The 12,772-nt window shown below is 42.8% G+C and overlaps 1 protein-coding gene across 1 annotated transcript; it reads left to right on the top strand.

The window, feature by feature from the left end:
- Positions 1-340: 340 nt before the first annotated feature.
- pck2 (phosphoenolpyruvate carboxykinase 2 (mitochondrial)) lies at positions 341-11,538 on the top strand. The gene is made up of 11 exons (XM_083995941.1): positions 341-674; positions 4,222-4,434; positions 4,553-4,737; positions 5,315-5,385; positions 5,497-5,632; positions 5,729-5,916; positions 6,784-6,946; positions 7,742-7,957; positions 9,366-9,503; positions 9,808-9,903; positions 9,998-11,538. Exons 1-11 carry the CDS (start codon positions 643-645, stop codon positions 10,462-10,464), a joined length of 1,905 nt encoding a protein of 634 aa, XP_083852067.1. The 5' UTR covers positions 341-642; the 3' UTR covers positions 10,465-11,538.
- The last annotated feature ends 1,234 nt before the right edge of the window (positions 11,539-12,772 follow it).

Below are 12,772 nucleotides of genomic sequence, written 5' to 3' on the forward strand. Positions count from 1 at the left end.
AAGGAAAAAAGTTGCACATGAATAAAAAAAAAAATCTAAGCTTTGCTCCAATACAACTTGTCCAGATGTGTAAAAGTTAAACATAAAGGTGAATGGATGTGCTCATCCAGCTGTGTATTTGTGGGTGGTGGTCTCGTGTGAGCAGCAGCAGCACACCGGTCTGGATCCGTGGTGTTTCCGGGTTGTGGTGTGTGTGAACGTGTGTGTGTCCACGCCGCCTCTCGCTGCAGCGGCTGAGAAACTTGCATCAGCCGCTCGCTCGTCTGGTTTATTTGACGAGAGAGAGAGAAAGACGGAGGAGCGTGAACGCAACACTATGGACAGAGACTGATAGCTACGGTATTCATTTTTTTTTTAATTTTTTTTAGGGGGGCTGCAACGTTGGAGGACTCACCCACCACCCAGCTGTGGACTGACTCACTCTCAGTGTGTTGAAGCAGCAGCAGCAGCAGCAGCATCCAGGTGTTTTTCGCTGCCTGTGACCAAAGTGCAAGGTCTGACTCTGGTCTGAGCGCAGATATGAGCAGCGAGCGGCTCTGACACGGCTCTTCACTTCACCTCCTCACCATCACCACCTACATGAGCCTCTAACACGGACACTTTTCTGTAACACGGTGTCCCCTCTGCACTGCAGCCCGCAACATGTCGAAACTTTTACTGGGAGCCATCCGGAGGTGAGCTACTAGCCTATATCTTACTTTTAATTCAGATTATGTTTTAGACTCAACTTTAAATCTTTGTCTCAGTTTAATCACACTGTTTTTAGTTTTTTCTTGCATGTCAGTTCCTATGGGTTGGCTTCTTTGTAAAAATGTATGCACAACTATATGCCCTGCCCATTTTCTATAGGCTGCACCATTTTGTGATCTTTTTCTCTTCTTTTTTAACCATGGGTGCTTATAACACACACTTACACCCATTTAAACATCTACAAACTTATATCATTTAACATAAGAGGCCAATTCATTCTAAAATCCAGCATATTATTATGAAAGGCAACATTTAAATGAGTTATTGCAGATTTATTGTCTGCTATTTGCAGGCAGAAACTTGTCAGACCTGATGCCAGATAGGCTACCTCAGCAAAGATATGTACTATAGTGTGTTCCTGTAAATCAAGCATGTGAGTGGAAAAGGTGATTTTAATAAAGGAGCTTTGTTCACCTTTGTTATGATGTCACACTATATATGTGTGCTTTTATTTCCTCATTAAATATTGCATGTGATTGGCACCATGGCAGGACATGTGAGTTTGTGTCAGGAGGCCTCTGCTCCCAAGTCCCTTCTGTGCATTTTGTGTTTGTATTTCTGCTTGAGAGGTTGTTAATGACTGGAGTCATCACTCCTCTGTTTGCTTCGCTGTCCCTGAGCATGTTCCGTGTGTTTTTCCCCGTGTCCTCCTCGCTGGTGCTGTGTGTGAGGCTGATATGTGCGGCACGTGTGCGTGTACTTCCCTCTGTACTATGTGTAGACTCTGCCCTGAGGAGGGACTATTGACCAGGATCTATCATGGGTGGTGAAGGAGGTGGGGGAGTGTAGGCGTGTCTGCCGGTTGTCTGTGGTGATTGGCTTGGAAGAAAAAAAACTTGTTCAACTGGAGGCAGGCAAGGCAGGAGGCAGCCAGGGGTGTAGATAACACATCGGGCTTATTTGTTTCATGACGTTCACCCTTATTCTACTCCGGATAATGCCCCTCATTTCATAATTTCTTCTTTATCCACAGAGGACAATGCTCCCAGTGTCTGTGCTGCACGTTTAAAATAACAACAACATTTTATTTAAAGTAGATGTCTCACTGAGCTTATGCTAGATTAGTCAAATAGAAGAATGCCGGTGCTCATCAGGTATGGGGGATGGGGATGAGGAATGGGGAAGCTGAGAGACAAAAGGCACCATGGGGATGAATGGCTGTCGGGGGAAGACCGGGATCAGAGTTCATCAGAGTCTGCTGAGGGGTTTTGTAAGAGATTCAGCTTTTTAAATGCAAAGCAGAAAGACGAGAAGCCGCTTCACCCTCCTTTACCGTGATCTCCTATCATCATCTGTCTCAAGACAAGTGGTGTAAAATTAAAACATTCAATTCAAATTCAACCCAGCTGATCTCCGTTCCTAATCCCGATCACACTGGACATAACGTTCAGCACCACCCAGATGGTTACAGGAATTAGAGTGCTTGATTGCAAGTGAAGGTAATTGATTTAGTGTGAGGGAGGAAGAAAAAAGATGACAGGACCGTGAAGCTAATTTAAGGCGGCTGGTTCACTGAACATCACAGATCACACAAAGTGCCCTTTATTTATTTTTTGGTCTTCTGGGGCTAAAGGTCAATCCAGGGTGCTGTGGTACAGAAACACTACTGTTCTCTTAGCTTCCCCCTTCAGCTGTTTATTCTTTTTTTTCCCCGTTCAGATCGGAGTGGAAATAAGTCTAAAGATCTAAAAACTGAAAATATATTGCGTTTATTTTTATTTTTATTTATTTTTTTTACAAAAGATGGAGAATGGTTGATTGGTGCAGAAACTATTCTACTAGGAGGACCATGTTGTTTATTTTGATTAAAATATCTCAGTAACTCTTGGATGAATTGGGGATGAAATGTGGTCCAGTCCAGACCTCCATGTTTCCCTCAGGATCAACTCCAACAACTTTGGTGTCCACCACTTCTGTTTGTGAACAAATAGGCTAACTGCAAAACTAATTTACACTTCTAGCCACTAGTTTTTTGCCAACATGCAAACACCACTAATGCTGATAGGTTGATGTTTACTATAGGTTTCTTGTTCACAATCATAGGTTTAGCATGTTGGGATGAAATGTGGTTCAGGCCTCCATGTTTCCACCACAGTTTTTCCATAAACAAATAACTACAGAACTAGTAATTTACACTGCAAAATGCTAGTGTTGCTAAATGCTAAGCTATGATGGTTAGCATGGGCAAAGCTATAGTGAATAAACATCAACATATCAGCACTGGTGGTGTTGGCATGTTAGCATTTAGCTCAAATCTGCTCTGTTTTCAAAATAAAGTATGGAAGCAAAGTATCTCCCGTTAAAAAATATGAAAACAGCATCTGAAACTGGCTGTTATGTCATAAGTAGCTATGGAAATATGAATTACTTGAGACTTGACAAGAGACATTTTACAAATAGTAGGTAGCCTACAGGATATTGTCACGGGATCAATTTTACGACCTAAGCTACAGCCATTCACAAACTGTGGTAATCCAGATCTGAATTATTGCCAAAATTAACAGTAAATAATTCACCTGTTGCTCTGTCACTGTTTGTCAACTCAGCTTTTTTAACTGCAGAGCTGGAATCCGTTCATGATTAGTCACTCTCACTCTCTCTCATCAATGGTTACACACCTGGCGAGGCACGTACAGGTCACCTGTTCTGCTGGCATCAGACTATTCTTTGCCCCCTCTCGCTGTCAAGTTACACGTTATCTTTTTTTTTTTTTTTTTTGAGTGTGTGCATGCATGACGCACGTGCTCTTTGTATGAGCCGACCAGATACGTGTCTGTGCATGAATACAAGTGTGTGTATGTATGTATGTGTGTGTCTGCACTTGGTGGACTGCGTTGTTTGGGAATGTGTTTTCTTTTGTTACAGTGTCAGTGATGAGATACAAGAAAGTTGGGAAGAGAGTGGATGATAAGCAGCTCCAGCAAGGGGTTATTATGGGTAGGATCTGAAATTGTATGGACTCGTATGCAGTTAGTTGAGCCACTGTGGTGCCACAGGTCGTCTGCATTATCGTCTAAATAACATCTGAGGAGCCACAGGGGAGTGTGATTTATGTTTTCAGTCAAATTAGCCACTGGTTTTTGACTGTGGAGAGGAAGTAGGTCAGTTTATGGTTGTGTTATGTCTACTCTCTCATTTACTCTTTTCTCATTTGAGGATATGTTCATATTTTTCTCAATGGGTCAAAAAAACACATCTTTTTCCCATTGTGAAGTTATTGTAAGGGGGCAGGTAGGAGACAAACACACACTGGGTTGTGTTTTCACAGCTTGCAAAGCAGCAGCCCTCTCAGTGTTTTGCATTTGTGAATATCACGCTGCTTACAAACAATAGACCAACCCCCACATTCCTCTTTGTGTGCAGAAAAGTCAGTTTGAGGATCTCAGGTTGCACCAATAACCACTCCACTAATAAAGCCTCTCTAATCTCCTATAATGAGACAAAGGAGTAACAGATTACTTTCTTTCACAGGCAGGGTGGGGTCGGGGCGAGTGTCAGGATTCGATCCCTGGCCTCGGTCTCCTCGCTGCCCCCGGCGGTGGCAGAGTTTGTGAAGGGGGCCGTGGAGGAGTGTAAGCCCTCTAATGTACATGTGGTCACGGGAACACGGGAGGAAACAGCCAACATCCTGGCAGGTCTGGAGAAGGAAGGGATGGTGAAGAGGCTTCCCAAATATGACAACTGGTAAGAGCTAAAAGTAGACTCACTTACACATGCATATTCCTCTGTTTTAATACTCAATTTTTCCTCTGCAATTTGTTTTTTTCTGCATCACACACTGATTTTTCTCTCTGTTTGTCAGTTGGTTGGCGCGTACAGACCCCAAAGATGTGGCTCGGGTGGAGAGCAAGACCGTGATTGTGACCAAGAACCAGAGGGACACCATCCCCATCCCTGCTGGAGGAGCCAAGAGCCAACTGGGCAGCTGGATGAGCGAGTCGGACTTTCAGAAAGCCAGACATGAGCGTTTCCCCGGCTGTATGACAGGTAGAGACATCTATCTTCAAATTCCCTAAATGGTTTTGACTTTAGATTTAATGCTCCGATCAATTATAGGTAGATCACAATGAATGCTTCTAGTCACAGGTCGCCTTAAAACCTGTGTGAGTAACCAAAACAAAACAGCATGCCGGCTGTATGTAAATAGACCTGTTTAAAAAAAACATCGGTATCAGTTGTGGTCAGGGAAAAATGATTGGCATCAGTATCAGTGACAAAGAAAAGTACACCTGCAACCACACACAAAGGTGGTGTTATGATTTCCATGAGTACACCTGTGTCACTGCAACAAGGTGAGAGGTAAATGGGGCAAAAGACGATGTTGTGTTACTATTTTTATATTTTACCAAAGATAAAAAAAACTTCCACTGAGTTCATATCTTAAACATTAATAGTTAATAACAGGAAAATTACTTCATTTCCACCATTAAAAGGCAAAGAAAGCTGTGACCTCTGATCTTTATTTGCACCAGTTGTCAATATTGAAACAATACTGCCTGTGGTGAATATATAAACTTATAAACTGCATTCATGTGTTGTTAATGTTCATCTTTCTTCTCCGTAGGTCGTACCATGTATGTGATTCCCTTCAGTATGGGTCCAGTGGGCTCCACTCTGAGTAAATATGGCGTCCAGGTACAGACCGTGCTCACCTCGTGATCGGCAGAAATGCTCTAATTTAATATAAAGTCAAGAAAATGAACCACAGCAGAGTCTCAGGTGATGAACGCTCGTGTCTCTTTGCAGGTGACAGACTCTCCGTACGTCGTGGCCAGTATGGGCATCATGACCCGTATGGGGACGCCCGTCCTGAATAAACTGGCAGAAGGAGAAGAGTTTGTCCGCTGTCAGCACTCTCTGGGTCGGCCCTTACCTCTCAAAGGTACAGATTTCAAAAGCCAATAAACACGTTTTTATTACTGCCTTTTGCAAAGATTTTTTTATTTTTATTAATTCCCTTTCTACTTTTCTGTTCCAGCTCCTCTGATGAACTCGTGGCCCTGTAATCCCGAGAAGGTGCTGATATCTCACCTGCCGGACACCAGGCAGATCCTCTCCTTTGGCAGCGGCTACGGAGGAAACTCTCTCCTGGGGAAGAAGTGCTTCGCCCTCCGCATCGCCTCCCGCATCGCCAAGGACGAGGGCTGGCTGGCCGAGCACATGCTGGTGAGAGACTGATACTGTCTATATTAGCGGCAGTTTATATGATAATAAAATACCCTGTTGGCCCTTTATGAAGTAATTAATGCAAATAAATGTGACAATTAACATCACGGCCCCATTGAAAAGTGTCATTTCTGGAAAAAAAACTAATATTAAAATAAATCCTGGGAATAGGATCAGTTACAAATTATCTCATCACTTGAGATTAAAGCAGATATCAGCTTCACGGCCGTTTCGGCTAATGCTGCGTTCAAGGCAGGCTTTTGAAACCGTAAGTTACAGCTTCAAGTCACAACTACGACTTGGTAGCGTTCCAGGTAACCCGTAGCTCGTGTTTTTACCATCCTGTTGTCTGTGAAAGTTCCCTATAACGGCCACTCGTAACTTCCGACCCGTGAACTCGTACCAGATCGAACTGGTATGACTTCACAGGAAGGAAAAACACAAAGTACGAGTTTCTTTGAACGCACCATGAGTTAGCAGCCCCCGCCCTTGTCAGGCATCAATTGGTCCTCGTGCTACGTCACCACATTCACGCGCATCCCTTGGCTGCACACACAGCCCTTCATGCCGTTCTCTCTCCTCATTGGATAACACTTGTATCCCACAAGGAAAATTTTCTCCTCGGGTTACAGCAGAGCAGAGTGACGGAGAGACTCGTGTTTAGGCTGAAATACTTCATGTAAGTGATTGCTGACGGAAAATAGGACTATTTAGGACTTATATTAACAAAAACATTCCACTGATATCTGCTTTAATGTTTTGGGAATGTACATTAAATTGAAAATAATATGGCAGGAAGAAGAATTAGAGCCATAATAATAATTCGTCCTTTTAACATTTTACTTAACCACTTCCTCTGCTCCTCAGATCCTGGGCATCACCAGCCCTCAGGGAGTGAAGCGTTACATCGCGGCTGCTTTCCCCAGCGCCTGCGGTAAAACCAACCTGGCCATGATGAAGCCGTCTCTGCCGGGCTGGAAGGTCGAGTGTGTGGGAGACGACATCGCGTGGATGAAGTTCGACAGCCAAGGTGAGAGCGAGGAGCCGACCCTCGTCACTCCTGAGGTTATGCAATTAAAGGGATAGTTCACCCAAAATTGAAATTTCTCACTCATTATCTCCTCCCCCTCATGTGGACTAAGGGCTGGGAGAAGTTTCAGAGTCCTCCGTGGCTTCTCTGAGTTACAGGGGGTCTCGGCGTAGCAGTGCATGTCCATATAACGGTTGTAAATGGATACCAACTGTCTTCGTAACAAAAAGACACACCAAAAAACATCCAAATACCTCCATGCTGCTCATATGTAATGTCCGTCTTGTATTGAAGCCCCGAAATGCGAAATTGTCCCGAAAAAAATTAAATAAGTCTATATTTCAAGCTTGTTTTGTAGCGGAAGCTTCTCAAAGCTCCTCAAAGGACAGACCCTGGTTCATCCAAATTTGACGAACCGGGAAGAGGAGCTTCCGCTACAAAACAAGCTTGAAATATAGACTTATTTAATTTTTTCGGGACAATTTCGCATTTCGGGGCTTTAATACAAGACGGACATTACATACGAGCAGCATGGAGGTATTTGGATGTTTTTTGGTGTGTCTTTTTGTTACAAAGACAGTTGGTATCCATTTGCAACCGTTATATGGACATGCACTGCTACGCCGAGACCCCCTGTAACTCAGAGAAGCCACGGAGGACTCTGAAACTTCTCCCAGCCCTTAGTCGACATGAGGGTGAGTAGATAATGAGTGAAATTTCAATGTTGGGTGAACTATCCCTTTAAATCTTTTACTGTATGTCACTCTCATCATCATGTTGTGTCCGTCTCTGCAGGTAAGCTGAGGGCCATCAACCCGGAGAACGGTTTCTTCGGCGTCGCTCCGGGCACCTCGGACAAGACCAACCCCTACGCCATGGCAACCATCGCCAAAAACACCGTGTTCACCAACGTGGGCGAGACCAGCGACGGAGGAGTGTGGTGGGAGGGACTGGACTCCCCTGCAGGCGGCGTCACGCTCACAGACTGGCACGGCAAAGCCTGGAAGTCAGGTAACATACACAGATACTAGGGCTGGGACGATATGCTTTTCTCCCGATTCGATTCTTCTACGATTTTTTGGATGGCGATTCGATTTAAATTGCGATTCTACGATATTGCCGATTCTCTCGATTTTTAGGCGCATTTTTAACATTTATCTGCACACAAATAGGCTACTGTAGGAGCCTATAAATTAACATACTCCATTATAAAGTGAACTTAAACCCTTTTCAAAGCCTGTACTCTCTGTATGTAAAAGAGGCTAACAAATACACATTGCACAATATTTAAAAAATTAAAAAAAAAAAAATAATAATAATTCCCCCCAAAAAAAAAATTTCAAAAAAAAAATTGATTTTTGAAAAAGAAAAATCGATTTAAAAATCGTCAAAAAACATATCGCGATATCTATGTGAATCGATTTTTTCTCCCACCCCTAACAGATACATAGAAAAGTGCAAATTAAAGGAAAAACCGGACATAAAGTTGACTTTTAAAGCCCAGTAAGGAGACGCAGGGAGCACATAAAGGATGGAAGCAGAGTTTCTAGGTCACCTGCATAGAGATTATTGTACTTTTTTTTTTTTTTTTTTTTACACCAGTTTGTAATGTGGGGAGGTCTATGAACTCCAGCCCTGCTGCTCTATCCTTCTCTTTTACCGTTTTTACTCCCAGTCTGATCACATGCTTAGACACCTGAGGAAGAGTTGCTCTTCTTGTTTTTCCTTCTATAATCACACTAATATAATGAATGAGCAACGCTTCGTCAAAGGTCATCAATCTTGCAAAGTTTAAACTGTCACAAACCTCGTAAAAAGAATGAAGGAGACACTCTTTAGTCTTTAATATTCAGTTCAAACTTCTACTTCAGTCATTGGAGGGCGTCAAAGAATCCAGTAGAGGGCACTAAATAACTGCAAATCCAGTGCAAGCTACATAAAATACTAGAACAAGTCCCAGAAATAAAGAACTAGCATGTACAGCACAGTATATCTATAATATTTATAGTAATATAAAATATAATAATGTGAAATATTGAATGATATTTCCTTGCACTGCATACAGCCACATGGATCTTTTAACCCGACTCTACGTGGCTGGTAAACTATTAACAGTTTGTTAGACTTTTTTATGGAAGCGTCTGCATTTCTTTTGTTTCCCAACTTGTTTGTTCAGGATTTTCCTTTAATTTATCACCATCTACGTCTTCCCATTGAGTCTGGATATGAACAGAGCAGACATGGCTCATGAAAAGCTTTATGAGTTTGTATGAACCAGGTCTCCGTATCTCGGTGTCCTTTATCTCCTGTAGTTTCCTTTTTCTGGACTTGGGTGCAGATTTGATCTCTGACGACTGGCAGCTTGTTTTTTACATATTTGCAAAGTAGATGACCTCCTCTCTTTCCGTTTTGTAAACAGGAAGCTCGACAGCTTGTGCCCACCCCAACTCCCGTTTCTGTGCCCCGGCGGCTCAGTGTCCCATCATCGATCCCCAGTGGGAGAGTGAGGAGGGAGTCCCCATCGACGCCATTATCTTTGGTGGCAGGAGGCCAGAAGGTTGGTGAACATGCAGTTTTAACATCAACATTTGCGGATATTACCTGTATGTTTGTATTTTTTTTATTATGTGATCATGGTTGATTTGTTTTGTCTCATGTAGCTAAGTCTTGCTGGCAAGCGTCTGTGTTTTTCCTATGTAAATGAGATCAAAGATGAATTTCCTGCCTTGGCGGGACAATAAAGTTTTCTAAATTCCAAATTCTAAATTCTTAATTCCAAATTCTAAATTCTAAATTCTAAATTCTAAATTCTAAAATTAGTCTGAGCAGCTGTGGATTAACCCTGGTGTTGATCTTGTCAGGAGTCCCTCTGGTCTACGAGTCTTTCAACTGGCAGCACGGTGTGTTTGTTGGAGCTGCAATGAGGTCCGAGGCGACGGCAGCTGCTGAACACCAAGGTACAGATGCACAACTTATGGTTTCTTATGGTTTAAGTCCCTCTTATTGTGTTTGGGTGTTGAATTTCAATGTGTTTCAATCTTTTCTTTGCAGGCAAGGTGATCATGCACGACCCCTTCGCCATGCGGCCGTTCTTCGGCTACAACTTTGGCGACTACCTCGCTCACTGGCTGAGCATGCAGAACCGTAAAGCTCCCACTCAGCTGCCCAAGATCTTCCACGTCAACTGGTTCAGGAAGGACGCCAGCGGCTCCTTCCTCTGGCCCGGCTTCGGTGAGAACGCCCGCGTCCTGGAGTGGATCTTCAAGCGCTGCGGCCGGGAGAGGCACGAGGAGGCGGCCAAGAAGAGCATCATCGGCTGGCTGCCAGAAGACGGCGCCATCGACACTAAGGGCTTGGGCGGCGGCGTGGATATGGGCGCCTTGTTCGACGTGCCCAAGCCTTTCTGGCAGAAGGAGACCAAAGAGCTGAGAGCCTACTTCAGTCAGCAGGTTGGAGCCGACCTGCCGCCTCAGGTGGAGGCCGAGCTGAAGGCGCTGGAGGACAGAGTGCACATGTAAATCCCCCCAGGTGAACCCCAGAAAACAAGGCGATGGTCCCTGATGACACAGGATCAGATCATTAGGGTGCAATCAGAGTCACTGACTGGGTTTTCAAACACAGGGAATACAGTTCTGGACTTAGTTAGTGATGGATGTAAACATTAAAAAAAAGAGTTTGGATAAGCTGCTTGTGATAGACTGAGATGTTGCTCCTCTGTCTTTGATTTTTTTTAACATACTGTAGGAAATACAGAATAGTGAAACACCAAAGATGTAAAGATAGACACGTATTTGTATTTGTTGGTTGAATATTGAGGAAAATAACTAATATTCAGACCGGTATTCAAAATAGTAGGTGCATGAAAGCGCAGTCAGTGATTCCTAACTTTCTCTCTTGTCATGAAGAGAAATCACAGGAGTGAACTGTCAGGGGGGAAACGTTAATCTACAATGCAATAACGACCTGTTGGACGCTACTTCACACACTAATGCTGTACACTGACAGGCTGGTGCTGGGTCGGTGGTGGCAGGGAGCTTTGACTCGACACGAAGGTTAGATTTCTGTGAAGTAATCAGACTCAAGTCAGAGAAGCTAATGTCACTCCCTCCATTCACTCACAGAAACCTGTTATGGTACTGGAGCACAATCATCACGGCCTATTAATAGTGCCTTTATAACGCTACAGTCCAGGCTGCTAATGTTTACACGCTGAAGCACAAAGATCTTTCCAGACAAAATTCTGTATTCAATTTTTTAACATTTTATCCAGTAAGTTTTTTTTAATACACTCTGGATTGCCATGAAATGCCTTTTGTTTTAAATTGAGCTTTATATTGAGACGAAAACTTTGTTAAAAGTCCCATTAACTATTCAGAAACATTTTAGCAGATTTCCACTGGGCCTAAGGATTTACTATGCATCGTGTTGTCTTGCCACTTTTGTAATGTCTGTGATTGATCTGTTTGATTCCAGGTGATGTTTACACACAATATGTGAAATGTTGGACCAATAAATGCATTCAAGATTATTAGATATTTGTAGTTGTACCACAAGGTTTTTATTACATTGCAACAAATAAATATTTTAAAACACCTCGGCTACAGTTCTGTTTATTTACATAAGTCGTAATGGGCCTGTTGCAATTTCAGAAGCCACATTGCTATGGAAGTTCATTTTCCACTTGTTGCTTTAATGCATCGCACCATATTGGAAAGGACAAAACTGCAGTAAACTTTCCATAACTTAAACTTAAATGATAGTATTGCTGTTTTTCTGAATTAAAATGCTATATACCTACCATTTAAGTTATTTAATCTGAAAAAACAAAGACACATTTATTGCACCTGTTTACAGACATTTAATTATTTTGTCTTAAGTCTGTTGGTCCTCAGCTTCACACCAAGGGTCAAAACACTCAAATACGGTAGTTTTTCAGCATCATGGTGTATTCAGTGCCACGGGGCTAATATTATAGCCTTATCATTATTTTTATCTAGGGTTATCCTGCCCGTTTCTTCTTTCTTTTTCTTTTATTATTCATCTTCCGTGCCAAATTTATGCTCGCTACTCCTTGAACAGCTTTGAAAGGACCCGGGCAACATCAGAACATTTCTAGTTCATGACTATATTTCATGCATTTCACCCCTTTACGATAGTGATTTTTGGAAAAAAACAAAAATCTTTGCACATCTATTTCTTTGGCAGGTGCGTCGGAGGGTGACAATTAAGTCCAAATTAGAAAGGAAGAGTTTTCGCACACATGGCCAACTTGCAGAATTTATTGCATTGCAACGTTTCGGTGCTACTGCAGACCTTTTTCAAGCAAAAGCAAATTTTGCTTCTTTTCCGATAGTGATTTTTAAAATTTATGACAGCCTAAAAATCACATTTGTCATTATGGGAAGTCACACATTATGATAACATATAGTGAATGAGGTCTTCATAGGAAAACAATAGTAATACTCATAGTATCACCCATCTAATCAGTGATGTGAGGATAAGCATAATAGATTCATCAGATTCATTTTGACACCAGCACACATGCAGCACCAGAAAAAATACATACATACATACATACATATACAAATAAAGCAAGTCACAAGGGAGAAAGAGAAAAAGGTGCTGCTGCTGAGAGAGAAAACAGTGGCCTTGAAGGAGGGTGGTGGAGTGGGAGTGTGGTGGAGGGCTTCTGAACAGCAGCTATAAACTCAACAGCAGCAGCAGCAGCAGCAACAGCAGCATCTCCAGGTTTCAACTGGACTATAAGCACTGCCAGGGTGACAGGCGGCTCTCAGGGGGAAGAACAGCCTCCTCACCTGGGAAACA

The sequence above is a fragment of the Trachurus trachurus genome, assembly GCF_905171665.1.
Source record: "Trachurus trachurus genome assembly, chromosome: 20".
NCBI classification, from domain to species: Eukaryota; Metazoa; Chordata; class Actinopteri; order Carangiformes; family Carangidae; genus Trachurus; species Trachurus trachurus.